General features: G+C 65.4%; 2 protein-coding genes across 3 annotated transcripts in view; both read right to left on the bottom strand.

Moving 5' to 3' along the window:
- Positions 1 to 132: 132 nt before the first annotated feature.
- MXD4 (MAX dimerization protein 4) lies at positions 133 to 14319 on the bottom strand. 2 transcript variants are annotated; one of them, XR_003511632.1, is made up of 7 exons: positions 14113 to 14319; positions 13922 to 14021; positions 10385 to 10414; positions 4787 to 4901; positions 3541 to 3703; positions 2735 to 3372; positions 133 to 2153 (listed from the first exon to the last, which is right to left on the bottom strand). XR_003511632.1 is itself a non-coding variant. In XM_027545369.1 (6 exons), the coding sequence occupies exons 1-6, from the start codon at positions 14174 to 14176 to the stop codon at positions 3215 to 3217; spliced, it is 630 nt and encodes a 209-aa protein (XP_027401170.1). In that variant the 5' UTR covers positions 14177 to 14319; the 3' UTR covers positions 133 to 3214. The 2 variants fall into 2 exon arrangements, 1 of the variants encoding a protein (XP_027401170.1); XM_027545369.1 differs by having other exon boundaries at positions 133 to 3372.
- A 7205-nt stretch (positions 14320 to 21524) lies between these two features.
- Positions 21525 to 27878, bottom strand: part of ZFYVE28 (zinc finger FYVE-type containing 28) — a 98869-nt gene continuing 92515 nt past the window's right edge. The window contains exons 9-13 of the mRNA XM_027545336.1: positions 27524 to 27657; positions 25995 to 26111; positions 24806 to 24910; positions 23480 to 23583; positions 21525 to 22696 (exon numbers count right to left, since the gene is read on the bottom strand). Coding sequence (XP_027401137.1) covers positions 22565 to 22696; positions 23480 to 23583; positions 24806 to 24910; positions 25995 to 26111; positions 27524 to 27657 — 592 coding nt within the window. The 3' untranslated portion in view covers positions 21525 to 22564. The remainder of the gene's footprint in view (positions 22697 to 23479; positions 23584 to 24805; positions 24911 to 25994; positions 26112 to 27523; positions 27658 to 27878) is intronic.

Here is a 27878-nt window from a genome sequence, read left to right as displayed (position 1 = left end):
AGGCCCGTGGTCTGCAGGGTCTCCCAGAAAGCCGAGACTCCCGATATGGTGGTGAGGACCACCGAGGCCGCCCAGGGGACTGAGGGGACGGACGCCCAACACAGGGGTGGAAAGAACGGGAAGACAGAGAGGTGAGGTATAAAAATCTGTATTTATGTTACAAAGACAGAACGGCACAGCACAGTCCCTCCCGGTGAACAGGCTGGGGTGGGGGCGGCCCTCTCTTTCTAGCAAGGATCTTGTTACATGCCCACCCGGCCAGCACCAGGCCCCCTGGGCAGCACCCCCCTCCCCCTGCCCCAACCTCCGACTCTGGCGCGGAACCTGCCCTGTGTCCAAGACATGGCTGGGGAGGTGTGGGGTCAGAGTCCTGCATGCATGCAGTGGGGAGGGCCCGGGTGAGCTGGCCCCGGAGAGATGGGGGTGGGAAAGTGGGGGAAGCCTGCCTCACCCGGCACATGGGGTTGCCCGGAGCCCCACAGGAGGCAGGGGCCTTCAGGACCACGGCTGGGCACACAGCCCCATCGCCAGGGAAGCGAGCTTGGGCGCCACGCTTCGAGACCCGCCCTGCATGGGGAGGGCCAGGGACGCATGGACGGCCGGGGGCGGGGGGGGCGGGGGGGGCCTTCCTACGCCTCCCCAGCCAGCGGGGCCTGTGCTGAGGCGCGGGGGCTGCTGACCCAAACCCGAGCCCGGGCTTCCAGGATCACGGCCACCAAGAGCCACATGGGCATGAGAGCACACGGAGGAAGGGTGCAGGCACCCCCCGCCAGGGGCCCTGTTCTGGTCCCAGTTGCTTTCTACAGACCCCACAACACTCCGGTTTGCTCTTAACGACCCTCTGATCCCCTTGGCCACCAGTGCAGGTGGCCGGGGGAAGGGAGGGCACATGAGCAGCTCCAGCACAGACCCTCGCTGGCATCTGCCAGTGGCAAGGCGTCACATTTGGGGCCCCAGCATACCTGGCTGGCCAGTGAGGCCAACCTGCCCACCCCCTAGTCCACAGGGGAACCATGGCCTGCAAAGTCACAGGCTGAGCGTCTCCCGGCCAGGAAGGTCAGCTGAGGCCACAGTGGTCACCTGGGGAGGACTCTGCCGGCCAGAGCAGAACGTCTCCTGGGGGTTGGGGGTGAGGATGGGGGTTGCTGGAGAATTGATGCTCTAGAATTCAGAACACAGCTCCCCAGGGGCCTGCAGTCGCATGTCCTAAGGAAGGCTCTTAACTGTGGGTGATCCTGCCCTGCTCCGAGGGTGTGGGGTCCTTGCAAGGAACGCTCAGTGGATGAGCTCAGGCAGACAGGAGAAGCCCCTCTGGCCACGCTGGGCCCCAGAGGAACTGGAAGGAGGTACCAACAGTACAGTTCACCTTGCGACTGCCACAACACCCAGCTGCGTCCCCAGCCGCCCACACAGTCCCCACCTCAACCTGCTCCCCACTGCCCTCCCAGGCCCCTGGAGGGCAGGTTCTGCGCCAGAGTTGTCTCCTGGGACCCCCTTTGTGCCTCAGCAGGCCACCCTCCTGGGGTAGACTCAAGTTCCCCACCCCCTCCCCGCCGCAATCTGGAAATTGGCTACAACGCACAAGAGAGGCAGACGTTACTGTGGGTCGGCCCACAGCCCCCCACCCAAATATTGCTGTGTGGTCCCCGGGGACGACGCCTTGGGGACAGGCCTGTCCACCCAGGGTGGACGTTTGTCTTCAGAAGCTGCCAGTGTCTGACATCCGGAGTCCTTGCTCAGGGTGGGGAGAAGGGAGGCTTCAAGCTGGGTACAGGAAGGAACCTATTTTTCGGGTTAGCGGCACCCCCTCCCCCCCCACAGACCCTAGGAGGTCAGACTGCACAGCGGGGAAGGGGGGTCGGGAGGACCACAGGTCACAGCCCCTCCTGCCGGGGGACAGAGCGGAACCCTGCCGCCGCACAGCCCCCGGGCCAACCTGGCCAGGCAGTCTCGCTCCTAGGGGGCTTGGCTGCAGGGAGAGGGCCAGGAGGGCACCTGGGGGCGTCCCGTGAGCCACGCGGGAGATGCTGGTGGTGGCGGTCGGGGTGGGGCCAGACACGGGCACAAGGCACACTTGGACGACGGTGACAGACGGACGAGTCCCTGAGACGCTGGGTCGCTCCCACCCCTCAGCAAACAAGGACGCGATACGGCTAGGAAAATAGAGTAGAAAAAATCTCGTACAGGAAATAGGCGGCACACAGCGACAGCGGCCAAGTCAGCAGAGTGCTTTCTCTTTAAAGTGTTTCTCCTTCGTTTGGGGAGAAAAGCTTGTCTCCCTGGAGCCCTGTGCTGGGCTGCTGGGAAATGCAGCAACGTTTTGCTGGGTGGTGTTTAAAGTGAGGTGAGAGAGCCTCTGAGGACCCAGTGGTTTCAACTCCCAGCCCCCACTGGGAGGAGTGCCTGCCCTGTGCAGTCTGGGCAGGTGGGCTGGGGGTGGGAGGGGGGACCAGGCACAGGCCAGGGGCTGGCATTTGCCCAACTGACCCCTGAAGGCCCCGGGACGTGTGCCCTCTGGGTCCAGTGACCACGTCTGTCTGCATGTATGCATGTGTGTGCGAGCAGGCGTGTGTGCCTAGGTGCGTGCGTGTGCACATCTGAGGGACCTAAGAACAGAGCAGAAGCCACCCGAATCAGGGTAGGGTAGCCTGGCAGCCCCCCAGAAGCCCAGCCCTGGCTCCTGATGCCTGCAGGTGCAAAGGCTGCCTCCCACCCACGGTCCCAGGGTGCTCACCCGAGTCCCGCCCTTCACGGATCCCTCCGTCCACGCCTCAGGAGCCTACGTGGACCAACAGACAGATGGACGTATGGACAGAGAGCCACGCTTCCTTCCTCGGTCCACTCCTTTCTGCTGGGATCCGGGGTTGGGGTCTGAGCTCCCTGTGGTGGTCATTAAGCCCCTCACACGGCGCCCGCCGAGGTTTGCAGCAATGACATTTAATACTTCTGGAATGATTGGGTATCTGAGAACACGCTGTGGGCGGCTATGCTGGGCTCCCGGATGTGGGAGCTGGGCCCCGCCTCCCGAAGGGGTCCCTGCCCGGGTGGGAGGAGCGGGCGGCGCGGCGGGCCCTGACCGGCAGGCGGGCAGCCCGGGCGGCGGCGGAGCTTCCAGAATGGCACAGCAGTGGGCCCATGGAGAGGCTTCAAGGACCGGAGGGTCGACGCGCTCGGCCGGGTGGGCGGGCGGGCCGAGGAGCGGGGAGGGCAGCGCCTACGAGAGGCCAGGGCGGCCGGGCCGCCTGCAGGGGGGCCCGAAGCTGCCGTGGCTGCAGCCGCCGCCCCGCAGGCTGTAGTGGTCGTCCACGTCACTGCCGCTGCCCACACTGTCCAGCTCGCCGGGGCCAAACTCCATGCCCTCGACGTCCACTTCTGTGGAGAACGGAAGGGGCGGGTTAGCGCCGGGCCCCTGAAGGGCCCCCCACTGTCCTTGGCCCTCTGGGGAACCCGGCCTAGCTTCCTCATCCCGTCCCAGGGGCCACACCTCGAGCAAGCGCCGCCCCCACCCCGCGGCTGCCAACAGGCCACCCCAAGGCCCACCTTGCTCCGAGTCGTCGGTGGAGACGGCGGAGCCCGTGCTGTCGGTGCGCACGCGCTCCAGGCTCTGCGCCGACAGCTGCTCCAAGCGCCGCTTCAGGAAGCGGTGCTCCCGCTGCAGCTGCTCCTTGATGCTCAGCGCCCGCCGGTCCTGCTCCTCCAGTTTCTGGGGTAGGGGGGTGCCGAGCTGTGAGCCTGAGGGTGGGGGGTGCGCCCCAGGGCACCCAGCCTGGGCAGACCCAAAGGCCTGACGCACCCCTCGTTGTCGCCCCCTCAACCCCAGCGTCTATGCTGGGTGCCCCCAACCCCCCAGCCCTGTGCTCTGCGTCTGCTGATGGCCTCCAGTTTCTGGGGAGGGGTGGCGCCCCCACACACACAGGGATGCCCCAGGGCACCCAGCCTGGGCGGACCCAAAGGCCTGACGCACCCCTCCTCTCCGCTCCCCACCCCTGCCCCCCAGTGCTGTGTTCTGCCTCTCCTGACAGCCTCCAGTTTCCGGGGGTGGGGACGCCCCCACACACACACCAGGACACCCCAGGGCACCCAGACTGGGCGGGACCCAAAGGCCTGATGCACGCCTCCTCACCGCCCCCTGCCCCCAACCCTGTGCCCTGCGTCTGCTGACCACCTCCAGAAGGCCCATGGCCACCAGCCAGCTTGACCAAACCAAGTCACGAGTGGGCCTAGAGCCTGGGACAGCGCCACCCAGCCCTGGCCTGGCACTCCAACTCAGACGACACCCTGCCTGCACAATCTGGCAGCCACCTGCCTGCCTGCCCTCTGCACACCTCCCAGGGCACGGAGCCACAGCCTCAGTGAGGGCCCCAGGGTACCAGCTGAGTCCCCTCAAGACCCTGCACGGGGGAGCCCACACCCACGCCATCGGGGGGCCCTGCGGGAGGACTGAACCCACACTGGTGGGTCCCCAAACCCACCCCTCAGTCTTAAGGCCTTGAAGGCCAGCCCCTGGCAACGTCTCACTCAGCCCACACCCCACTGCCAGCTCCTAGAGACCAAGCCCTATGCCTGCCCAGAGCCTGTCCCCACGCCAGGGCCTTGGGGGGCAATCTACAGCCCATCCCCCGACCCATGCCCCACAGAACCCAACCTGCACCCGCCACACCTGAGCCCCTCACCCACCAGAGACCGCGAGCCCCCATGGAGCCCCTGCTGGGCGGCCCACAGCCCTTCCTCAGGCCCCGGGGTCCCTCCCCAGGGTGGCGGGGCCGCGAGGGGGAACCCTGCTCACCTTGATGTGCATCTTGGCACGCTTCAGGAGGCTCAGTGTGGTGTGGCGTGTGCTGTCCGGGCCCAGGGGCACTAGCTGCTTGAGCTGCTCCAGGTAGAGCCGGAGCTTGGCTCGTCTGAAAGACCCAAAGACGTGACAGTCAGGCAGAGGCAGCTCGGCCCATGGGGCAGGTCAGCGGAGCAGACTGAGGGCTCAGGGGGCAAGGGGGGGAGGGGGCCAGCAGACTCCCACACAGACCTGCCTGCCCAGGGCCACTCTCGGGCGCCTCCCAGCCCGGCTGGCAACGCCCCCCAGCCCCCTGGCACCCATGGCCTGCCAGAAGCCCCAGTGGAGGAACAGGCCCTGAGGCTGGGCCCGTGTGACCAGCACGGCCCTCGGTGCCCCGAGTGCTGCCGCAAGACTCCGAGAGCCCCGGCTCCCCCGCTGTCCCCTCCCTCCACGGTGGGGTCCAGAAGCCTCATGGGGACAACCTGAAGGAGAAGCAAGGACGCCGGTCAGGCTTCCCAGAGCGCAGTGGTCCAGGACGCCCCCGAAGAGCTCTCCACCCCAAGAGAGAAGCTCCGCCTTGCCAAGCACAGGATGCTCCCTGGGCACTCTCATCACCATGGCAACGTGAGTCCATCCGCGTCAGGGAAGGCCACGGACAAGCCCCCCACCTGCTTCCAGGACCCCTTTGGAAACCGCCTCACTCTAGACCCTGTCCGTGTCCACGCGGGCGAACGCAGTCTCCTCACGAAACTCTGAGACCCAACAGCATCCGCTCAGGTCAGGGCCTTGGGCAAGGAGCCGTGACGGGGAAGAAGCGCCGTTCTTCCCCCGCTCCCCTCGTCAGGGTCAGGTGGCCAGGCTCACCGTCAAAGCACGCTGATGGCCAGGAGCCTCTGCTATGTCCATGTGTCCACTGGAGCCCGTGCAGGCCACCCAAGTGGTTCCCAAACCAAGCTGCCCGCTCAGCCGACACTCTCAGGACAGGGAGGAGGGTAGGTACCCCCAACTCCGGCCAGGCTCTGCCACCCCACTGCCCTGCCATCACCAGAGCCAGAGTGCACGCCCTCCTCCTCGGGTGCCAACCCTGGCAGCTCCACCTTTCAATGCCCTTGTTCCAAAGCCAGCCTCCCTCAGTCTCTGGAAGGAAAGCGGACCATGATGGCCACGTCCCTTGGACAGAGGGGGCCCCTAAAGTGCAGAGACAGAGGGTGCAGGAGCCCCCCGCCCCCGCCATGATAACAGCCCCATCTGATGGGGGGAGAGCTGACCCAGCTGCCAGGGCCAGTCACCCACGTCCACACAGCACCGTCCTGCAGCCCAGTGCCTTGCCAGCGGGCACCCCAGCCCCAGGCAGCACGGCCTAGAGTTCTCCAGGTGAACTTGAGCTTGACCTTAGACAGAACATCCAGAATACGAGACTGAGGCTGAGCTCAGTCCCCAGGCCGCTCGGAGCAGGGCCGTGGGCACCAGGGCTGGGAGAGGGGCCCGCAGCGGGCTCACAGCCCGATGGCCTCAGGCCCCAGTGAACAGCTTCGTGCATAAGCACGGCTTGCAATCAGAGACCCCTGGGGCCCCCTGGCCTGCCACCTGCAGCCAGCTCACGAGTGGGGCTCCCTGTGCACTCAGGCAAATGGCCGTGCTTACAACCCACCATCTGAGCACACACGCAGTATGTGATCTTTTGTGGAAAACCAGAAGATGCAAATCAAAAGGAAAAAAAGTGAATGAAAAGGAACCCCCATGTTCCGCCACCCAGAGACAACCACGTCATCTGAGGGTACTCCACATTTCCATGCCATGACCAGAGTGGACGTGTCAGCAGACAGAGCAGCCTGTGTGACAAGTGACCCAAGGACCAGTCAAAAAATAAAGCAGTAAACGCACACGAGAGACTCCACAGGACACAATGAAGGGCAGGAAGCACGCGTCTCCACGTGACGTGGTTGGCAACATTTATTTCTTTGGCTTTGTGCCTTCTTTTCTATTTTCCAGGTTCTCTATGCTAAAAACCCACATGTTACTTTTACAATCAAGGAAAGACACATTTGTACAAGGAAGAAAAAACACAGGTAAAAGACAAATAACAGCGGGAAGATATCTGCAATACACATAAAAGACAAATGGTTAGTATTCGTGACATTTTCAGTTCGCGCACGTCAAAAATAAAAAGAAGAGTACCTTTCTGTGAAAACAGGCAAAGAACACAAACAGGCAAGTTGCAGAACGTGAACGGCTAATCTAACACAAAACCGACACCATCTCACCACGACCCAGAAAGGAGAACTCGCCCAGGAGATGCTGATTTGGGCTGAAACTGAAAAGGTGTGACTCGCTGTTGGGCTGCCCAGAGGGCACTCACAGCCTCCTTGGTGGGGTGGCAGTTCTGAAGGGCCACCGAGGCGGCTCAACCCTCAACGGGCATTTCTAGGTCCAGCATCTTGGCCCCATGAATCCATCTCCACCTCCATACCCACAAGACCCGACCCAACCCTACGGCAGTACCGTCTGCGCTTCCTGGAGAGCCATCAGGAAGCACCCGGTGGGCACACAGGACAGACAGACCGTGCGCAGGCGTCGGGGGAAAAGGCAAGTTAGGAAGTAGCGGGTGGCAAGGTTCCACTCCCGTCCCTGAGGGCCACGTGGGAGAGGGTGGCAGGCTCAGCACCCAGCTGCCCAGGATGCTGCCCCTGGGAGGGGGGCGTGGGGGCTGGGGGTCCATGCTTGCCCACGACGTCCGTGAACAGAGTTCTTTAGAAGTCAGAAAGAAGCTTCTCAAGAGACAAGGAGAAGCCGCTGGCTACAGCCACGCCATGCTCTCAGGATGAGCTGTCCAGCCAGCCTCGGGACGGGGAGCATCCAGATGGGCTGCAGGGCCAGCGGTGGGGCCCTGGGCAGGCCCCAGGGTCCATCCCCATGGGGAATGGGCCTCCTCCCACCTCTCAGAGCCGGAGGGGTGTGCGAAGGAGCCGGGCGACACTGGGCTCGGCCCGGCCCGCCTCAGGAGCTGCTACAGTGCCAGGCCCTCCGCCAGTGCCCCGCGGCACCCGGCATTCCTGGGAGCCCTGAACACCCACCGCTTCCTGCAGGAACCCCGTGTGGACTGGGGGACAGACCCACACAACTGCTTAATGCTAATGGCAGCTCCTGCCCACAGCTCAGCCCCTGACACGGGCCCTACCAACTTGTCTCCAAAAGCCCCGCTCCTCACCAGGCGGCCCGGGCCCAAAGAACAGGGCGGCCGCACTCTGAAGTGCCCCAGACCTGGCTCCAGGGCAGAGGCGACACGGACAGTGACCCACAGACCCTCGGGGGCTGAGACGGGGGGCAAGCAGCCCACTCCCCCTGTACTGACTGCTGGGAGAGGGCAAGGCCTAGTGGGGCTGCACCAGGCAGACGGGGCAGCTGCCAGCAGACCTCCTGTGCAGGGACCGACACGTAGGAGCCGAATAACCACGTCCACGATGGGGAGACAGAGGTGAGCAGGGCTCCACCCAGGGCCCCAGGCTGGCCTTTGGGAGGGGGGGACTGCCCCACCATGGGATACCAAGGGCCCCCTCTCCCCTACAAAAGCGAAAGCCTGGAGCTGAGCCACGGGCGCCAAGGAACACAGCCACTGCGGCCCAGTCACGGGGTCAGAAGCCAAGCTCTGGCCCTGGAAGACTGGCCAGACCTGCGGTCTCTGCGGAGGGGACAGAGGAGGAACAGGGCAGGGTGGGCTAGGGGGTCCGCCGGCTCAGAGGCCTGGGAAGCGGAAGCCCACTGGCCCAAGGTGGCACACCTCCAGGGAAGCCAGTGTCCAGGGAAAGTGACCCCCAGATGCTTCCTGCCTTCCCGGGGACAACAGGCGGCCCTTCCTGTGGCCAGCAGCCAGGCGCATCCGGCACCAGCCCCAGGCAGCCACGGGCCGAACCACAGCTGAGGTCCCCAACACGGTCCCCAGCTCCAGGACCCTGGGCTCCTCAGAGCTGACCAAGCCTGCCTTCGGGCCGGCCAGGAACAGAGGCCCCTGCGCTGGGCTGGGCAGGGGGACACACAGAGACCCCAGGCCACCCACCACCCCATCCCTGTCTCAAAAGGGCCCCCGAGGCCCAGCCTCAGGACTGGCTCTGGGAGACGGAGGCTGATGCCAAGGCCAGGATCAAGGGGCAGCTGTAGGGGTCAAAGGCCAGCCCTCGTCCCCCTCCTCCTCCTCCTCTGTCTGCCATGTCCTCATTGCACACCCTCCTCCATCATCATCCCCCTCTGTCTGCACTGGAGGGCCATTCTCCAGGTACTACCCCGGGAAGCCTTCCCCAGGGCACACCCCCGGCCCTGCTGGCCCAGGCTCCCAGCCCCAGTCAAGCCTGGCCATCTCCTCTGGCCAGGGAGCCACCCAGGGCCAGGCAGGTTCTCTCAGAAACCCCCCAAAAGCACAGGAGCGGTCCAGGAAGCGCAGCTCCTCCAGAGAACACGGCGTCCTGTCCCCACTCAGCACCCGCCCAGCAGAGGCCCCGATCCCAGGGGGGCGGAAGCTGGCGCTGCCGTGGGCGTAGGCGTGGGGGTGGGGACAGAGAGCGAGCCAGCCGAGCTCCAGAGCAAGCTGCGACCGGCCACCTCGTGTGCAGACCCCCGGGCCCCACCCCACTCCAGGCCTAGAGATCAGGGAAGAACCGGCCCATCCGAAGATAGGAGCAGAGGTCAGAAGAAAGCTACCACTCACGTCTCCGGGGAGTCACCCCGGTCCCGGCCTCGGGGCTCCTGGACATACCCACGGCTCCCTGTCAGTCCTGCTGGGGTCGGTCACAATGACACCTGTCCCAGAGGCCGAGCCTGGCCAGGCCTGCTCCCCGCTGCAAAGGGAGGCCCGCAGCCGGACCACAGACCTGGGCCAGCCAGGGGGTGGAGGGCCAGCGGAGGGCATAGGGCCCTGGGGTTCATCGGGGCTGTGGGGGGAAGCCTCTCCAGGCCACTGTGCTGCCCTTCTCACCTCAGGCCCCATGCTCCTCAGAGGAGGACCAGAGCGGGCCCAGCTCTGTGGTGGGCAGGCAGGCATGAAGCAGGCCTGCCCCGGATCCTGCCCCGGGCAGAGCTTCCCACCAGGCCCACGTGGCCAGGCCCTGGCTGCCCACCCCACTGCCTGTGGACAGGACCACTTGGAACTCCTCGGAAGTCAGGCCCCAAGGCACCCGGGGCCCCCAGACCGAGAGGGCCAAACCTTCCCCATAGGTGGCCAGCATCGGACGAACTGTTCCCAGAAGGGTTCGGACACCCCAAAACAGATGGGCTCCTCTTCCAGGGAGCCGGCCCTCACTGACACACAGCACACACGGCCCCGCCCCAAGTCCCTGACCCTCCACACAGACCCCCTGCTTCTGGATCCCCCAGGCTGAGCTCCCAAGGGCAGGAAGGACCTGGAGCCCCAGCCCCACCAGCTGGCTTAGCAGAACCGGGGAGCAGAGCCCAGCCGCCTGCACTCCCCGGACAAGGGCCTGCCCAGCAGCGTGCTGAGCCAGGCCAGGAGGCAAAAGGCAGGGAGAGGGGGTGAGGGGTGGCTGCAACACCTCCTCGGCAGAAGGGCAGGTGGGAGGAGCCAGGAGGTTCACACGGTGGGTGAGGGAAAAGACCACTTACCTGTGCTTTTCTAGCTCATTGTGTGAGGACCTGTTTGGAGAAACAAAGACAGAGCTCAGTTCACTGCCCACCACCAGGGCAGGGGGCGTGGGCCCCGCCCGGGGGTCCGGAGAGCTCACTGCACTGCCCACCACCAGGGCAGGGGGCGCGGGTCCCGCCCGGGGGTCCGGAGACCTTGCAGACAGCAGGAAGGGAGTCTGGGCCTCAGGAAGCTGAGGGTTGGGGCAGACGAGCAGCGGATGACTGGAAGCTAGGGAAACTCACCCCCAGTGACCAAGAGACAGAGGGGTGCTGCCATGTCCACGGTGCCTAGCCAGCAGGAGGGCCTGGGCCCCTTCCAGAGCTGTGGGCCAGGCCCGCAGAGCAGCAGCAGCCAGCCCTGGGACTGACCACCCTCTGTTCCCAAGGTGGCTGGGCACCGAGCCACCTGCATCTTCAGCTGCCCACTCCCCGAGGCCAGCAGGGCACTGGGAGCCACCTGGGCTGGCACAGAAGGCCAAGTGCTGGCCGGTAGGCACAGAGGCCAAGCCTGGGGACCCAAGCACCCCGGCCCAGCATCACCAGCCAGGGTACTGCCCCACCCCATCCGGCTCACACAGCCAGAGGCTCACAGCTCGCCATTCCCATGGGGACGCCCTGCGAGCAGAGTGGTCCCAGGCCAGGGGGCATCAGCCTAGAAGGCAGCCTTTGAGACACGAGTGCTTCTGGGCCGGCGGGAGACCGAGGCCAGCCCTCTGCTTTCCTGCGGGGCTGAGGCCTGGGAGGACCAGCCTCTCTGGGGCCGGCAGCAGAGAGTCCGAGCACCAGAGAGAGCAGGGCCGTGGGAACGCCCTGCGGGACGGAGGCAGTGCAACCAAGCTCCTGGGTTCAGGTCACCCTCTTCGTGCAGGCAAGAAGGCGGCAAGCCAGCTGGGGCCCTGAGGCTCCCCGGGCGGCCTCACGAGTGGGCAGAGGACCCAGGCCACCTCAGAGCGCAACCAGATGGGCCCCGGGCCCGCGCCCCGCTCCCTCCTGGAGCCCTGCCACCTCCACCCGCCCACCCTCACCCTCCTGTTCCGGGAACCCGGGGTCAGGTGTCTCCCATCCCGACCCCATGGGCTCGCCCATCCAGCCTGCCTCTGACACCTGCCATGGCTCGGGGTCCCAGCACAGCCCCGCGGGCCCAAGGCCTCCTCTCCTCCCACCTGGGCAGCTGGCTCCCGGGCGCCCTGTGGAGCCTCAGAACCTCCACGTTCCAGGGCCTCGAGGGCTTCGCTGGTCACATGGGCTGGGCAGGGAGCCTCCGAACCTCTGCCAGGGCTGGCGGGGCGGGGGCACAGCCATCAGGCTCCTTGCTGGCCTGGATGGCAGCCCGGTGCTGCAGATCTGTGGGTCTGCTCACTTGTAAGGGGCGTGAGGGGCGGCCAGTGTCCTTTGGCGAGGGGCCTGGTGGCCTGACCCTCACAGATGGAGGCAGCGCTGCTCGGGCAGCCTGGGCACACAGAGGGGCCAGAGCCCTCCTGAAGCTCTCCCCTCGTCCCCGACGCTTGCAGAGCCCTGTGGGGAGATTGTCACTTGGGTCCCAGGATCACAGCGGCCTGGGGAGGGAGGGGCTGCCTGCCCAGGTCCCTGCTAGGTGGGTCCCCGCTATCACCACTGGCTCCTCCCTTTAACCCCTCAAAGGAGGCACTCTTGTGCCCACTTCCCTATAGGACCGGATCCCTGACCAGGGGCCAGCTCCTGTCCCCACCTGCTGAACCAGTGCCCCTTCCAGTAGCCCCGGCAATGGTGGGGGTCACTGTCTTCCCCAGCATGCACTGCCCTTCTGCCCCACCTCCCAGGCCTCATCCTGGTCCCCTCTGTGCCCACCCCTTCCCCCACCTAAGGGGGACACAGACCTTGCATGTGTGCAGCTGCCCCGCCAAGTCAGGCCTTTACATCCTGTGCCCTGAACCACCCTGGCCCCTGGTCTGGACTGCCTGATGCCCTGCTGGGCCAGGACAGCCACGTGGGGTGCCCTGGGAGCTCTGGGGTGACTAAAGCACTGGGCTCCCCCAAGAGGAGCAGCAGGGAGGTGCACCCTGGCTCGGAAGACCCTCTGGGTCCCTCCTGAGTGCCCTCAAGGTCTCCACCCCAGCAGAGCGCTGGGGGCAGAGGGCCCACCTCAGAACAGGAGCCCTAGAGACGGAAGGGCGGCCCTAGCAAATGGTTCAATCTCCTGTGCCTCCCTTTCCTCAGCTCCAGAGATAAAAATAACATCTCCTTCGTGGGGCTGGGTGGCCATTAACTAGCACGTGCAACAGAGCCCTAGCTATGCTCTTGGTTACTGGCTTTGAGTATCCGAGCCATAGGACTGAAAAGTCACCGCCCAAAGTTTTCCATGGGTGGCAGGATGCTTGGGACAGTGGGAACCAACAGCAGGGGCCCAGCTGGCTCACCGAGGAGGCCCAAGGTCCTGTTGTCCCCCCACCCGCACACATCCTGCCCCAAATGGTCCCCAGTGGGGGACCCGGGGCTGGGACTCAGAGGCATGTGCAGCTAGAACAGATGGAGACTTCACCGCTTTCTTGCCAGGCCCAGGGCGCCAGGACGTCACAGGAGATGGGTCCCTGTGCCAGCCTTTCTGTTTCCCAAGAACGAGCAGGCCACAGGAATGAGCCGCACCCTCTGCCAAGAGGCCCCCAAGCCCCCTGGAAGGGCAGCTCCCAGCCTGGCGACATGGGCCAGAACCAACATGGGCCGCTGGGCACCGCCAGGTGTGCTGTGGTCCCCAGGGCAGCCAGAGAGTGGAATCCCCCAGGGGGCCCTAGCTGAGGATTCTTTCTCCCACCCAGACACGTGCACCCGGGCTTTCGGGCTTCCTCAGCCTGGGTCCCAGGCCAGGCTGCAGCACACCAGCCTGCAGCCTCTCGCGGCCCCTTAGGAAAAGGGCCTCTGACCCAAAAGACAGGGACCCCGGCACTAATCGCTGGAGATTCACTTGGGTCAGGAGGCTGGGTGGGAGCGATGGGCACCGTGTGAGGGCCCGGGGGCCCGGGGCAGGGCCTCCAGCCTGCAGATCCCGGGGACCTGGGGGCACTCGGCCCAGCACCCGGGCTCGGCTCTTAGCGGAGATGCAGCCCACCGGCCCGCAGCGGGCAGAGGTCAGGACCAGCGGCCCCACGCTGCTTCCGCACCGAACCTTAGTTTCCCCAGACCCAGGGGGCACCGGCCAGCTCCCCTGACAAGTTTCTTCCAGCGCGGTAAAGTTCAGAACAAGCCTGGGGCGGAGAGCCGCCCCGGGAGGAGACCCCGGGCGACGGGCGCTGTACGCGTGGCACTGTTTACGCGAGAGGCCGAGGAGGCGCGGCCCGCGGGGAAGATGGCGACGGGGCGGGCGCGGCCGGCCGGGCGGGGCTGCGGCGGCCCGGGCGCCTCCTCCTCCAGGCGGGCCGCCGGGCCGCGCGGGCTAGGGTCGGGCCCGGGGTGGGGAGCGCGCTCCGGGGCGGGCGGGGGGCGTAAAGCTCCGCGGCCCGGGCAGAGGAGGGGGACGCCGCGCGAGCGAGCGGGGGGCGGTACCTGTTGTTCGGGGCCTTGCGCACCAGGCCGGCCGCCTTTGTTTTCTTCCTGGCGAAGTCGCCGTCGAAGGGCAGCACCGACGCGTAGCCGTGCTCGGCCTCTGCGGACAGACGGCGCGGTCAGCGGGCCCCCGGCCTCGGCCCCGCCCGCCCGCCCGCGGTCCGGTCGCACAAAGGGGCGCAGGGCTCTACCTCGGTCCCTGCGCTCCAGGTACTCGGCCGCCTCCAGCAGGATCAGCAGGGAGTTCAGCTCCATCCTCCCGCCTGCCCGCCCCCGGCGTGAGCGCTTCGGGACGGCGGCGGCCGCTGCCCGGCCGGCTCCGCTCGCCGCCCGCCCCGCGCGCCCGGCGGCCCCACTTCCCCAGACGCCCGCGGACTCCCCGAGCGCTCGGCTGCCACCCCTCCGCCTCGCGGCCCTCAAATTGACACATAAGGGCGAGCGGCGGCCGGCGCAGCAAATGGGAGCCGGTGCTCGGGCGGCGGGGGCGGGCCCTGGGTCCAGCCGGGGCCAATGGGAGCCGGCCGCACGCCTCAGGCGGGGCCGAGAATGTTGACAGCTGCGAAGCTCCGCTCCGATAGGCCCGCCGCGGTAGTAACAATTTAGAAGCCCAAGCTTAGCAACAGCACGTGGGGGCCCGGCCCCCGCACCCGCTGATTGGAGGCCGGCGTGCATGTTAAGTAGGCGCCTCGCGCCTATTGGCCCAGAGAGGGCCATGTAAAGTAGGGCCGGCGGAGCCAATGGTCGGCCGCGGGGCGCGCGGCCAATGAGGGCGCCGCGGCCGGACGCGTTGCCGAGAGGAAGCGGAGCGCGGCGGGGCCGCCCTCCGCCCGGCCCCCGCACGAGTGCCCGATGGGGCTCGGAGAGCGATCCGGACACCCAGCCGGTCCGCCGGTCCGCTGATCCGCGTCCTCTGCGCAAGAACCTGTCGCCCTGAGCCTGCTGCCGCACTGGCTTCGCGGAAGTTCGGGTCCTCGCGGTGTCCTCGGGGGTCTCCCGTGAGGCTGCAAAAAAACGACAACCCTCCCCGCCAGACACAGCGTGACCCCGGGAAAGGCTCGGGCTTGGAGGAGGGGCGTAGACGGTCTGAGCCTAACAGTCAGGGCTTCCTGAGGATCTCAGTGGAGAAACTGAGGCCCACAGCAGGAGGGGTCCCTCAGAGCCGCCCAGAGGACCCTAGGGCAGAAGGAAGAATCTGAGAAAAGAAGGGGGGCAACGCTCTGCCGCCACAGTCCAGACGGGCTCCCATGAGTAGAGGACTGCGTGATCACGTCTGGCCCAAAGGGTGGGGACATTCCAAGAGGCTAGCACTTGTCCCCTCTGGCCACGGAAGCGCTTTCTAGGGAAGAAAATTGCTTTGCCTGGGAGGGGAGCTCTCATCGAGCTCCCAGCTGGCTGGCGGGTGGCCCTAGTGACCCCTGACCCTAAGCTGGCCCACAGAAGCAGGACTGGCAGCCTGGGGGTGGGGGGCAGTCCCAGATGGGCCTCAGTCCCACTCGATTTTTCCCTCTCAGAGGTTATTGAGATTGTTGGCTTGGGAGCTCCTGCAGAGGGGCCCTTGGGCTGGAGAGCGTGGGGTAGAAATGACTGGGTTCCCCAGTGCTGCTGCCAACAAAACAGAACAAACACTAAAAATCCAGCACGTGAAGTCCCAGGACCTATTGACTGTATATATGCATTTCCGTGGGTTTCCACATCCCCAATTTACAGGCAAAAAGGCTGGGAATCCTGAGGACTTGCCAGGGTCTCCCAGCATTCCCAACAGAATGATTAGTGCTGCCAGACATGTGACCCAGGGCTGGTGACACAGGAGCATGGAGACCAAACCACCTCCAGGCCCAGCACAACTTGATTTGAGAAAGGGGGTTAGGAATGTGTGCCCACCTCCCTCTTCCCGCCGCCCCCGCTCCCGCACCCCGGGTGGCAGAACCCAGTGAGGAACTTGGAAACTGGCATTAGACAGCCCTGTGTGGACATTAAAGCAACACTTCCAGGGAATTCCCTGGCATTCCAGAGGTTAGGACTCCTGACTTTCACTGCCTAGGGCCCCGGGTGCAGTCCCTGAGCTGAGAATGGAGATCCTGCAAGCTGCAGGCAATGAGAAAACAAAAACGCAAAACACTACCTGGATGTTAACTCTGGCCCTTCCTGCCCCTGCTCCACAAGCACCCCAGGTTCAGGGCGGATCCCTAGCAAGCGCCGAGTGCTGGGCCCTCCACTTAGTTTGGGGGGCAGCCAGGGCTGTGCAGGGTAAAGGAGGGCCGGGGTGCATCGTGGGCTCTCCGTGTTGGAGGCAGGACCCCTGGCTTACCACTTAGTGTTTGCAAGGTCAGGCCAGCCCTGGTTATGTGAGGGATGCGCTGCTGACTGCAGTCCTAAAGCCGCACCTGTGCTGGTGTGAGTGCACCTGCTGGACCCCCACCTCCCTTCCTGCCGGGGGGCCTGGGGTGCGCTCTGTGCCGCAGCGACAGCACAGGGGCGGAGGAGTGGCTGCAGGAGTGCGCGGGGTCCCACCTTGCGCCACTGACTACATCTAGGCCTTTGGGGGACCTCCACCCTCAGCCACACCCAGGACGGACCACTTCCCCGTGCCCACGGGGTCCGCACTGTCTGGGCGCCCCGCACAGTGAGCGGCCGATGGGGACGTGGGCCGGCCGGTGTGGGTGGAGGTGTTGGGGTCCCATTGCGGGGGTTGGGGGGCAGCCCTGCAGCGCCATGTAGGTTGAGCGGTGGATGAGGGGATAGAGAGAGCCAGCAGGGGAAGTGGTCCCACCCGGCCCGACCTGCAGCTGTGAGTCCAGAGCTCCCCGGGGATAGTCTGAGGCTGCCAGCTGAGGGTGCTGGGGCGAGGGGGAGGATGGATGGGGTGGCCTTGCCCAGGACCCGTCAGGTGTCTACACGCAGAGCCTCAATGCGTGCCCCCTTCACCCCACCATGGAAGGGGCGCTACAGGCACTGAGGGCTGCCCTGGGTCGGTGCTGGCTGGCCCAGATCCAAGGATGGCAGGGTGCTAACCTGGGACGGTTCCCTAGAGCAGGTCTCAAGCAGGGCCCAGTCACCTCCTACAGGCAGCCTTCCCTGAGCCCAGGCTGGGCCAGCAGCCTCCTGGCCTACCGCATCTCCCATGCCTGCCCAGCTCTCCCTGCCCCTTCTGTGAAGAGACCTATCCTGTCAGAGTGCGACCCCGCCGAGGCCACACTAGAAGGGAGGAAGCGGGCTTCAGAGGCCACCTCCCTCTGGGAGTCCAGGCCCCCACCCCTTTCCTTCACTTAGCGTCCAAGACGGGCCCTGGACCATTCCCACCCACCCCAACTCCCCTCCCCTCTCCCAGGCCCCCAGAGCCACCCCCCCCCCAGCCCACATTCCCTTTCCTGCCCCTTCCTCCAAACTCTTTCCCTCGCTGCTCTTAGGAGAAGCCCAGTTCACCTCAGGGCTCCCAGCCCCGGGGGGCTCAGGGAGAAGTTGCGGGGCCTGAGTCCAGGAGGCCTTAGGGGTCTGTTGGGCAGGTTTCATCCGCCACCCCACCCCTGCCTCAGCTTCCCTGGCTCTGAAATGAGAACTGCACACCGCTCTCTGGGCACCGGAGGACCATAGGAGGAGTCCTGGGGGGAAGCTTATGAAAGGCTGGCGAACTCGCCACCCCCAGAATCCTGCGAGGGAAGGACCCCTCGGGAAGACCGTTTCCTAACTTCTCCCATGCTGACCAGGCCCCAGCTCCCTTGCCCTGGACCCAGTACCTAAGGGCGCATGTCACCCAGCCCTCAGCCAGCACACACACTGGGGACATGCCTGAGGCTCTCAGAAGAGCGGCGGGAAGCACCCCCCCCAGGGGGAGAGCGTGTGTGCAGCCCTTCCCCCTCCAGAACCCCGCTCACACCGCCAGGGTAACCAGGCCCTGTCCTGCCTTCTCTCTCGCCCCCTCAGTCACCGGGTTGGAGTCCTGCTGCCCTCAGTGTTCCCAGGCCCAGTGCTCCAGGGAGGAGGCTGGGAGTGAGCGGTCAGGGCTGGAGCCCTCCCCCAGCCCAGTGCGGACCCCAAGTGGTGGCAGGTTCCGACAGGGACCGAGGCGCAGGGACAGAGATGAGCTCTGGAGTCATCTCTCAGGGGCTAGAGGGCCATGCCCAGCCCAGCACGGCGGTCAGCCTGCAAGCCGCCCACGGTGTGCCAGGACCAGGGGCGAGCCCCGGGGGCTTCTGTCACTGACCCCTCCACCAAAGCCACCCCGGATTCTTGTCTGACCACAAGACCTTGGCCTCAGAACCTCTCTGAGCCTCGGTCTCCCCAGCGATAAACCGGAGTTGGCAGTAGCGGCCTCAGGGTGTTGTGGGGTGCAGTGAAGGCTGCATGGGAAGCCCTGGGAGGCAGTGTGCCAGGCGCAGGGCAGGGGCAGGAATGGCAGAGATACTAGCATCAGACCCAAAGCAGCAAGCGCTTCTTTCTCTAAAGATCTTTGTATTTCTCTTTGGCTGTGCCCAGTCTTCACTGCCGCACGGGCTTTCCTCCAGTTGTGGCGAGTGGGGGCTGCTCTGCAGGTGCGGTGGGCGGGCTTCTCGTGCAGTGGTCTCCCTTCTCGCAGAGCGCAGGCTCAGCAGTCGCAGCGCATGGGCTTAGTCACTCTGTGGCACGTGGGCTCTTCCTGGGCCAGGGACTGAGCCAATGCCTTCCGCACTGGCGGGCAGTTCTTTGCCACTGAGCCACCAGGGAAGCCCCCAAGTGCCTCTCAGTCTGCACACTCGACGTAGGGAGGTGGCGGCAGGGCCTGGGCAGTCACAGCCAGCATCGAGTTCCGTCAAAGGGCGCACAAGCCGCCCGGGTAAGGGCACAGAGGGCCTTCGAAAGAGTTTAACACTCGGGAGAGCATTGTCCCCAGAACACAAAGAGACAGCAAAATCAAGATGCGTGAGGATGTAACAAATGTCTGCCTCGTCAACATAATGTCCATGTCAGTCTTAAATGTACAATAAGAAAAAAAAGGTCATTATACTTGTGAACAATTTGTGGGGTATACTTTTTTTCTCTCTTTACAGAGTTTTCTGACTATACTCAATGACCCCTGGACAATCTATAGATGATTGTCTTAAGTATCCAAAAATGTCCAAAAGCGAAACAATAAGACTTTCTTTTAAACTTTTTCTCAGGGAGAAAAACCAACGAAGGAGGGAGATGGTGCAGACTGAGGTGCCCGCTGCAGGGGTGGGTGTGGCTGTGGGCGGCTCAGGGCCACCAGCCTGCTCCACTCCCAGGTCCTGGGCACAGGCTGGGGGGGGCAGGACCAGTGCCCAGCTCAGCCCTACTGCCGCCCCTCAGCCCCTGCCAGCTATCTCCAAGGCCCTTTCTTCCCAGAGCCCCGAGGAGTGTGAGCCTGGAGCAGACGGCAAGTCTCCCCCAGACAGCAGGGGCTTCAGGGCTCACCCCAGAAGCCCTCTCCCAGTCTTACTGTCTGCGTTCTCTGGCCTAGGCCTTCCTGGCCTGTGTCCCCGCCTCTTCCAGGAAGCCTTCTGGGCTTTCCAGGACATGCTCAGGTAGCCTTCACTTGGCCCTGGCTGCTACACACCATCATAAGGCCTCACAGTCTCCAACTGGACGCCCCGAGGGCCCAAGCCCCTATCCCAGGCCCCCAGGCATCCAGCGGCTTCTAGACCCAGAGGGCAACAGGGCAGGCTCGGGCAAGCATGCCCTGAGCCGCCTCGATCAGAGGGTGCTCAGCTCACAGCCCGTAGGGCTCAAGGCAGTCCTGAGTGACGAGGTGGGGAGACAGCCAGGTCAGAGCAGCAACCGCAGCTATGCTGCATTACTGCCTGCGATGGAGCAGTGGGGGCCCTGGGGTCTGCCCCGCCAACTCATCCTCCCCCGAGGGTGTCCAGACCACAGATCTGACTGTGTCCTCCCCTGCTTGAAGCCCAGTGTTTGGTACCTGGAGTGACCCCTCATTTGCCATCTGTACTCCACCCTCACCGGGACCCTGGCCACTTCGAACTGGGCTGTTCTGTGTCTGTAGCTCTGGTACCCCACTCTCCAGCGGCATCCTGCCCATCCCGCAAGGCCCAGGCAGCGCAACCAGCTTGCTCAGCCCCCAGACTGGCAGACCCCCCCAGGCAGGCCAGGTCTGGAATGTGGGGGTGCTCATCTTTGCCCAGTTCAGGTGCAGGACCCAGCCCCTGACCTGTCCTGAACTCTTGGAAACGAACACACCAGCAGAGCCCAGGCCACATGTTTTTAAGCCTTTGCGCTGAGGTTAAGTTTGAGCTTGTGCCAGCATGGAATCTGTCTCTCCCCAGTCTCACAGACAGGAGAGGATCCGAGAGGTTCGCTGGCTCCTGCAACAAGTCTGAGACTCTGCTCTGAAAATGAGTGTGAGGATGGGGGCTGAGGAGGGTGGGGGGTGCCCTGCCTGGGAAGGCTGCCTGGAGGAGGTGGCTCTAGGTGGACCTAAGAGTAGACAAGAGCCTCCAGGACTCTGGGTTATGGAGGTGGCTTAGGGCAGAACTTTGGGTCCTGCTCACCTCCCCCCTGGAAGGACTGATGCTGAAGCTGAAGCTCCACTGGTTCGGCCACCTGATGTGAAGAGTCAACTCATTGGAAAAGACCCTGAGCCTGGGAAAGACTGAAGGTGGGAGGAGGAGACGACAGGATGAGATGGTTGGATAGCATCACCGACGCGATGGACATGAGTTTGAACAAGCTCCAGGAGTTGGTGATGGACAGGGAGGCCTGGCGTGCTGCAGTCTGTGGGGTTGCAAAGAGTCGGACACGACTGAGTGAATAACACCTACCCCCAACTTCTGCAGAGTCCAGAGAACAGGAACAGCTGGGAATGACCGGGAAGTTCCCCCTCCATGGTGTCAGCCCCCACCCCCAGCCCTGGTGGTCTGAAGTGCCCAGCCTGACTATGAGCCCTCTTGCCCACTCTGCGATGCCGTTAAGGGTGTGGCCCGCCCTGCCTGTGATCCTTGCTGGGCTAGGACCCTCTCTGGCTTCTCCACCCACCTGCAGGACCTGGACAACGAGTGCCTGGCCACTGGGTGTGTGTGTGCTGGGGGCCCTGTTCCGACCTGGAGTGCCCACCACAGTGGGACAGCCCCTGCAGGCAGGGCTCTAAGCCCCCACACCCTGGCCGCCAGGCCCCCGTGGGAGAGGAGGCGGTGGGCGGGGTGCCCCCTGGTGGCCGCTAGAGGCAGCAGCAGGGGCCTTGGAGGAGCCCAGACCCATGGGGGAAGGGGAGTGTACCCCAGCCTCCACCCTACCATATGCTGCCAGTGGTCCTCCCGCCACCACCAGCCTCCAGGACACGAACAGTCTTTCTCCTCTCCTGTGCCCCCGCCCCGTGTGGGTGTCCACCTGTCTGCTGGCCTGCCTGGGGTGCTGGGCAGGGTGGGCGCGCAGGGCGGGGGAGGCTGGAGCCCATCGCAGGGAGTGGGATGGGGTAGGGGAAGGGCTGGTCACCCTTCTCCTGGGGGCTGGTGGGAAGCCACGTCCTGCCTTCCCACTGTCTCAGGAGACCAGAAGCCCTCCTCGTTTCCTGGAGGACACTGCACTTGAGCAAGAACCCCATCACGTCCCAGACAGAGAAAAAGGAGTCCATCCATGCTCACACGAGAAACAAGAGTGTCTGCAATCCTTAAATAGATTTATGGAAATGGTTTTGAATTACAGCATTTAGAAAATAAAAATAATCTCAATACATAATATACCCTCCATTATATACTTTTCTTCTCCCACACGCGCTGTTTTTTGTGCGTGTGTATTCCACTGTCAAACAGTAATTGGATTTTATGCTATAAAAGAAGCAGTAGGTGTGCCCTCTCTCTAAAAATAAAACTGCAATCATCATCGCAACGTGAAGCCTGAGATTTAAGCCTGAGGAGGTGTCCGTGCTGGGCCTGGGGCCGCTCTGGGGCCAGGGTCCCAGGGGGTCAGAGGGGTGGGAGTAATGGCAGCCGAGAGGTCATCACCGGGTCCTCAGCCCCCTGGAGCGCCCTGGCCTCGGAAGCTGGGATATCTCTGCCTGCTGCTTGGCGCCCCCTGCCCCCCTCCGTCAGCCTGAGGGCCAAGGTGGGCAGACCACAGCAGGGCCGGCCACTTGCTCAGAGGACTACAGGGTCTGCTCTGCATGTCCCCTCTCCAGCAAGAAATGAGACATGTGATTTAGGCAAGGTCCTGAGGGGAGCAGGGGGTGGGGGCTGTGGGCGCAGGGCCCTGGAGAGAGAGGACAGCCTGGTCTTTCCCCGTTCGTCCAGCTTATGGGGGAAGCCCTGCGCCTGCTCTGAGTGCCCCCTCTCCGGTAGGTGAGCATCACCCGCCCAGGAAGAGCAGACCTTCCGCTACAGCTGAGCCTCAGACGGCATCTCAGCAAGGCAGGGGGGCCCACCCAGGCCCAGGCCTGGCACCCCAGGTCCCCGCGCTGGCTGCAGCTGACCTCCGTGGGCCTCTGCACCAGGCCCGAGGGCCCTGCGGGCGGGGGGCGGAGGCACTGGAGTTCTGGAGTCCGGGCGCCCGCAGCCCCCGCAGCGGCGGGGCCAGCAGGTAGATGAGATGCGGCGAAGCCCCTCCGGCCAGCGGACGGCCCGCCCGGGTGGCAGAGGCGGGGCGCGGCCGTCGGAGCCCCCTCCCTGGAGTCCTGCGGGGCCCGCGGGCTCGCGCGCCGTGTCAGATGCCCGCCTTGTCGCTGTAGAAGGGCGTGACGTGGAACATGTAGCAGTGCGTGCACACGCGGACCGGCTTCACCTGCCCGTAGCGCGGCAGCGGCGCCGAGTGCGAGGAGCAGCGCGAGCAGAAGATCTGGAAGGCGGGAGCGCGCGGCCGAGTGAGCGGGCCGGGGCTCTCCGCAACCCTGCGCCTCGGAGGGACGGCCGGCAAGGGCGGGAGCAGAGCCCTGAGCGCCCTGGCCGGCCGGCCTGCACGTCCCTCCCACCCGGGCCAGGTGGGGCTCTCCCGCTCCCCAACGCCAGGCCAGGACCTTCAGGAAAACCTGGGGCAGGTCTTGACCAAGAGGCCAGGCTGAGGAAGGGGGTCCTGGCCTTACAGCAAGGCTGCGGCAGGCTCCAATTCAGACCCTCCGCCCCCCACCCCCGCACCAGACCCCCAGGTCTGAAGGGCCCAGGACTGGGCACTGCACCATCGCACTTAGTGGCTGCGTGCCCGAGGCCGCGTTCATGCGTGCTAGGTCGCTCGGTCGTGTCCGACTCTTTGCTGACCCCATGGACCAGGCTCTTCTGTCTATGGGATTCTCCAGGCAAGAATCCTGGAGTGGGTTGCCATGCCCTCCTCCAGGGGATCTTCCCGACCCAGGGATCAAACCCCGGTCTCCATGCCTCCTGCATTGGCAGGCGGGTTCTTTACCGCCAGCGCCACCCGGGAAGCCCAAGGCCACCCCTGTGCCAAGTCCGAGAAGGGCCCAGGGCTCACGGGTGTCTCTCTGCACGGGACTCCTAAGTCCTCGCCAGCCCCGGGGCATTGGTCCTGACCCCTGGACCTGGGCACGGGGTCTGCAGACGCTCCCTGGGATGTCTGAGGCGGCAGCCCCGGGGGCTGCGGGACAGCCCCGGCCGCCCACCCACCTACCTTCCCGCAGCTGCGGCAGTGGTGCTTCCTGCGGATCACTGTGAAAGGCGCTTTGCAGGCGGTGCAGAAGCCGCAGGCCTCGTCCGGGACCCACTCGGGCGGGTCTGTGACAATGACAGTGGGGGGACAGGTCAGCCCGAGGCAGCGGTGCGGGGGGCGGCAGTGAGGGCCGGTGGGCTGGGGTGGGGGTCGGAGGCTGGAAGTATGCAGGAGCCTCCGGTCCTCGCGAGGCTCCTTACTGGCTAGGTATCAGGACTGCTGGCCAGGCGCGTGGATCGGACCCCTGTGGCAGCAGCCTGCAGGTCGCCCCAAGACTCAGGGCGAGGTGCACCCAAGCCACCCTCTCCCAAGCCTCTCCCGGCCGGCATCCAGTCTGGCAGGGTCCTCGGGCAAACACGGGGGCTGACAGATGAAAGAAATCAACCCCCTTTGTCAACCTCCCAATCAAGGCTCTGCTGGAGCCTCAGGCGCCCCGGCAGCCCCGCCCTACCCGGCTCCAGGGCAGGTCAAGGGAGGTGGGGGAGGGGATGCGAGGGAGGGCAACTGGGGATGGTCCCGCCCCGAGGCTGGCCCCGCCCCTAGAATACCCCTTCCCCGTCCCCGCCCGGAGCTGGCTCCGCCCCGAGGCTGCCCCCGCCCCCCACATGTGCAGCGCCGGCCCCCCACGACTGGTCTCACCCCCTTTCCCTTCTCTAGGCGCTCACTGGAGGGAGCCCCTGGGGATCTGCTCTGGAATTCGAATTCGGGGGCGGGGCCACCTTGTCCAGGGAGACACCCCAGACATGAGGTGCCCACCCTGCACCAGCCGCGAGCGTGGCGCCGGCGAGGCCACTCGCCCAGGAAAGACCTTGGTCTCCGGCCCCCGTCTCCGGCCCCTCCTCCCCAAGCTGCGCCCGAGGACTTGCCCTCCCCCTCCGGCAGCCTGCAGACCCCTGCCCCTCCCACTCTGCCCTCCAGGCTTCTGCTCTGGCCCCAGCTCACCACCCACCCCCCCACCGCAATGAGGCCTCCTCTCACGCTGTCCACCCTCTCCGTGGAAAAACCCTGACTGTCCCAGTGATGCCTGGACATCACTGGTCAGCTCCTGGGGTCACGCCAGGCCACGAGGCAGCTCCAACAGGCAAATCCAGACTCCTACTTGAGGAGGACAGTGAGGATCCTGGGGACTCCCAGGCCCTGCCCTGAGAGCCACACGTCCTGACGGCCTTGGTGAGGGGCCCCCACTGGAGGAGGGCTGCTGCCAGACTGCAGGCCAGAGCAGAGGGGAGACATCCAGATGGAGTCCCGGCTCTCTGCTCAGCCCACTGGCCCCCGCCCCTCACGCACCTTCCAAGTCTCCGTCTCGGGTCTTGGCGGCGAGCTCAGAGGATGACAGGGTTTCCTGGCACAGGGCACAGTCCTCCAGAGCCGCGCTCCGCAGGGTCTGGGTGACTGGAAGAAAGTGTGGCCACTGGGCTCAACCGGCCACCACTCGTGCCCGGGAAGTATGCCTGGGTGCGGCCAGTGGAAGGCAGCCCCCACTGCACAGTCCCACCCGCGGAGGGGTCACCGGGGCCCTCACCCACTGCCTGGCAGGCAGGGTGCTGACCCAATCCTGGGAGTCTGTCCATCTGAGTGCCCCCACGTGGGCAGCTGGCCCCGGAGCCATCCACTGTCTGTGTGTGGTCAGGTCCCCCTGGACCGTGGCCCCGAGGCGGACAGGGGACCAGGCCTGGCCCCGGCCCTGGGGCCCACACTCCTTGCGTGCAGAGGCCGTCCATGTCACTGCCCTTCCTGAGCAGCAGTGGTCCTCAGGTAGCCCCACCCAGAATGCCCGGGTACATGGGGGCAGTGTGGCCCAGGAAAACGGACCTCGGGAGGCAGAGCTGGGTGGGTACACAGGACAGACTTCTCCCCGGGGCCTGGGCCGGCTGCCTTGTCACTCTTGAGCAGAAGCCCCTGGGATGGGGGGCCTCTTGCCCAGAACCAGAGCCTCAGCCCCGAAGAGGGGTGACACCAGAGGGGTGGCTCCCCTCCCCCACGCTGGGACCCCACCCGGCCCTTGCCTCAGCATCCCCTGCCTGACCCCTGCTCCCTCCCCAGGTGCCCATTCAGTGTGTGTGTGTGTGTGTGTGTGTGTGTGCGCGCGCACTCTGGTGTGAGGCAGGTCACAGAGGGCCACTTCCTCCTGGAGCAGGGGGACCCGTGTCCCCTCCCAGACTCTGGGCTGGCGTCTCGTTGCTCTGACAGACGGAATTCTGCAGAAGCGACACAGGACCACTGGGTCCCGTCTGTTCGAGGAAGGGCACCGTGCCTCCTCGCCAGTATGCGATTGCTGCCGCTGCTCCTGGCAGTGGCCTCGGGGTACCCGGGGCCTGCGAGGTATGCCTCCGCCCCCCAGTGGACAGCCTGGTTCGGCTGGGGGCTTCCGCCCGCAGGGCGTGGTCATGCAAGAAGGGTGGCCCGGGAGAGCAGGTTTCCACTGGCTTCCTTGGGTGGGGGCGGCGCGCCTCCGAGCCCGGCCGCCGGCACTCACCTTTCTTCAGCTTTTCCTTGTCGTCCGTCTCTGGCTTGGTGGCCATGACCTGAAAGAGGGTCTTCAGGATGCTCCTCAGGTCGCTGGCATAGTTGGTCTGCAGCTGGTCGGCCACGCCTGCGGGGGATGCGGGGAGGGCAGGGGAGGCGCTGCTGGCTGCTGAGCAAGCTGTGGCTCAGGGCCAGAGACCAGCCCTTGGATAAGCCAGGGCGGGAAGTGGCTCCCCAGCCCCCCAAGAGTCCCTCTGGCAGAAGCCAAGTTCAGTAGGCAAGGGAAGGAGAGGATGGGCCCACGACCCAGCAGCGACGCCCCCCTCCCGCCCAGGCATCGGTTAGTCTCGTTCATACTTTTGTCCTGGGGGTCTCAGCCACGGCCACCAAAGGGCTCTGGCTCCTCAATGAGGGATGACCCCGCACCCCCAAGTGTGCCCACCCCTGTGGCAGCTCCTTCCCCATCATGGCCACCTCGGCCAGCCCTTCTGGGGACCTGCCCAGACTGGGGGGCCCTTGGGGCTGCCCCCACCCTCACCGGCTGAGGTTTCCTCATCCCTCAGGCGGGTGGGCTCAGCCCTCCTCAGTGAAAAGCTCTTCGAGGGCTGGTGGGGCTGCGTGCACGGCAAGGCCAGGGGGTGACCGCACCTGCCCCCTACCCCCGGGGGCCCGTCACCACGCCGACACTGTGGCCAGCGGTTCTGGAGGGTTTCCTGCTGTGTCAGCAGCCCTGCCGGGCACCTGCTGGGCCTGCTGTTCCCCAGACCGCAAGACAGACCCGTGGATTTGCGGTGGGTTCTGCCAGATGTTTGAATGGAGGCTCGGAGTCACCCCCGAGCCTGGCCTGGCTGGGGGCCCTGCCTGTGGGACCCTGGGCAGTGCAGAGTGACACCCCGGGACTGTGACCCTGACTCTGCAGCGTCTGCCAGTCCACAGGCTGCGCCCTCCGCTGCTCCACCCCACGGCCTGGGGTCAGAGGATGGGCCAGGTGGACAAGGCTGGACAAGGCTGCAGGAGGGGCACTGCCTGAACGTGGCTGGAGGAGGGGCTGGATGGCAGGCAGGCAGCAGGGAGGGAGACCCCACCACACAGCCACGCTTCTAAATCAGGTGCCTGCCCCAGCTACTCACAACACATAAAACTAAGGCAGGAGGTGAAAAAGCCGCTGCGCTCACGCCCCTCTCTGAATCCCAGGAAATGAAGCAGTCATCGTCCCCCTCACCCAGGGGACGGAAGGAAACAGGATCAGTCGGGACATCAGATTGAACAGGACCTCGCGGGTGGGTGGCGAGGGCCCCCAGGCCCGGCCTGGACTCCCACCCCGACACTGAGGAGGACCTGAGGACGCACGACGCCCACCTCTTGGCTGGGCTCCTCTCGGGGCTTGGGGCAAGGAAGTGACGTGGTGAGGGAGCCCCTGGGCAGGGCCTGCACCCCAACCTTTCTGGGGAGACTCCCGCAGCACGCCAGCCACTGCCTGAAGCCTGCCCACCCACCGTGTACCCCCGAGCCCATGCCCACCCTGGGGCGACGGGGCACCTGAGATACAGACAAACAGGCGGTGGATGAGGTCCCGGCTGCCGCGGAACCGGGAGCGCATCTCCTCTCTGACGGCCACGCGTGCCGACTCGGGGCTGCTCGTGTCTGGGGAGCAGGGACCAGCCGTAGAGCCGCTGCACGGAGAAGGAAACACAGGGGCTTGGCTGCAGGCAGTGAGGGGGGACAAGACTTCCGCCCGGAGGGCCCCCCACCCCGCACCTGGGTGAGCCCCAGGTCCAACCCCGGGGGCTGAGCTCGTCCTATGGAAGCGTCCTCACCCCACTCACACCCTCTGCAGGGGCTGGCAGGCCCCAAAACATGTGTCCACGCCCGAACCTGGAACCCCGCGGGACCT

The sequence above is a fragment of the Bos indicus x Bos taurus genome, chromosome 6 (genome assembly GCF_003369695.1).
Source record: "Bos indicus x Bos taurus breed Angus x Brahman F1 hybrid chromosome 6, Bos_hybrid_MaternalHap_v2.0, whole genome shotgun sequence".
NCBI lineage: Eukaryota > Metazoa > Chordata > Mammalia > Artiodactyla > Bovidae > Bos > Bos indicus x Bos taurus.
Note: the sequence above shows the minus strand (reverse complement) of the source record. Positions and strands in the feature narration are given on the sequence as shown.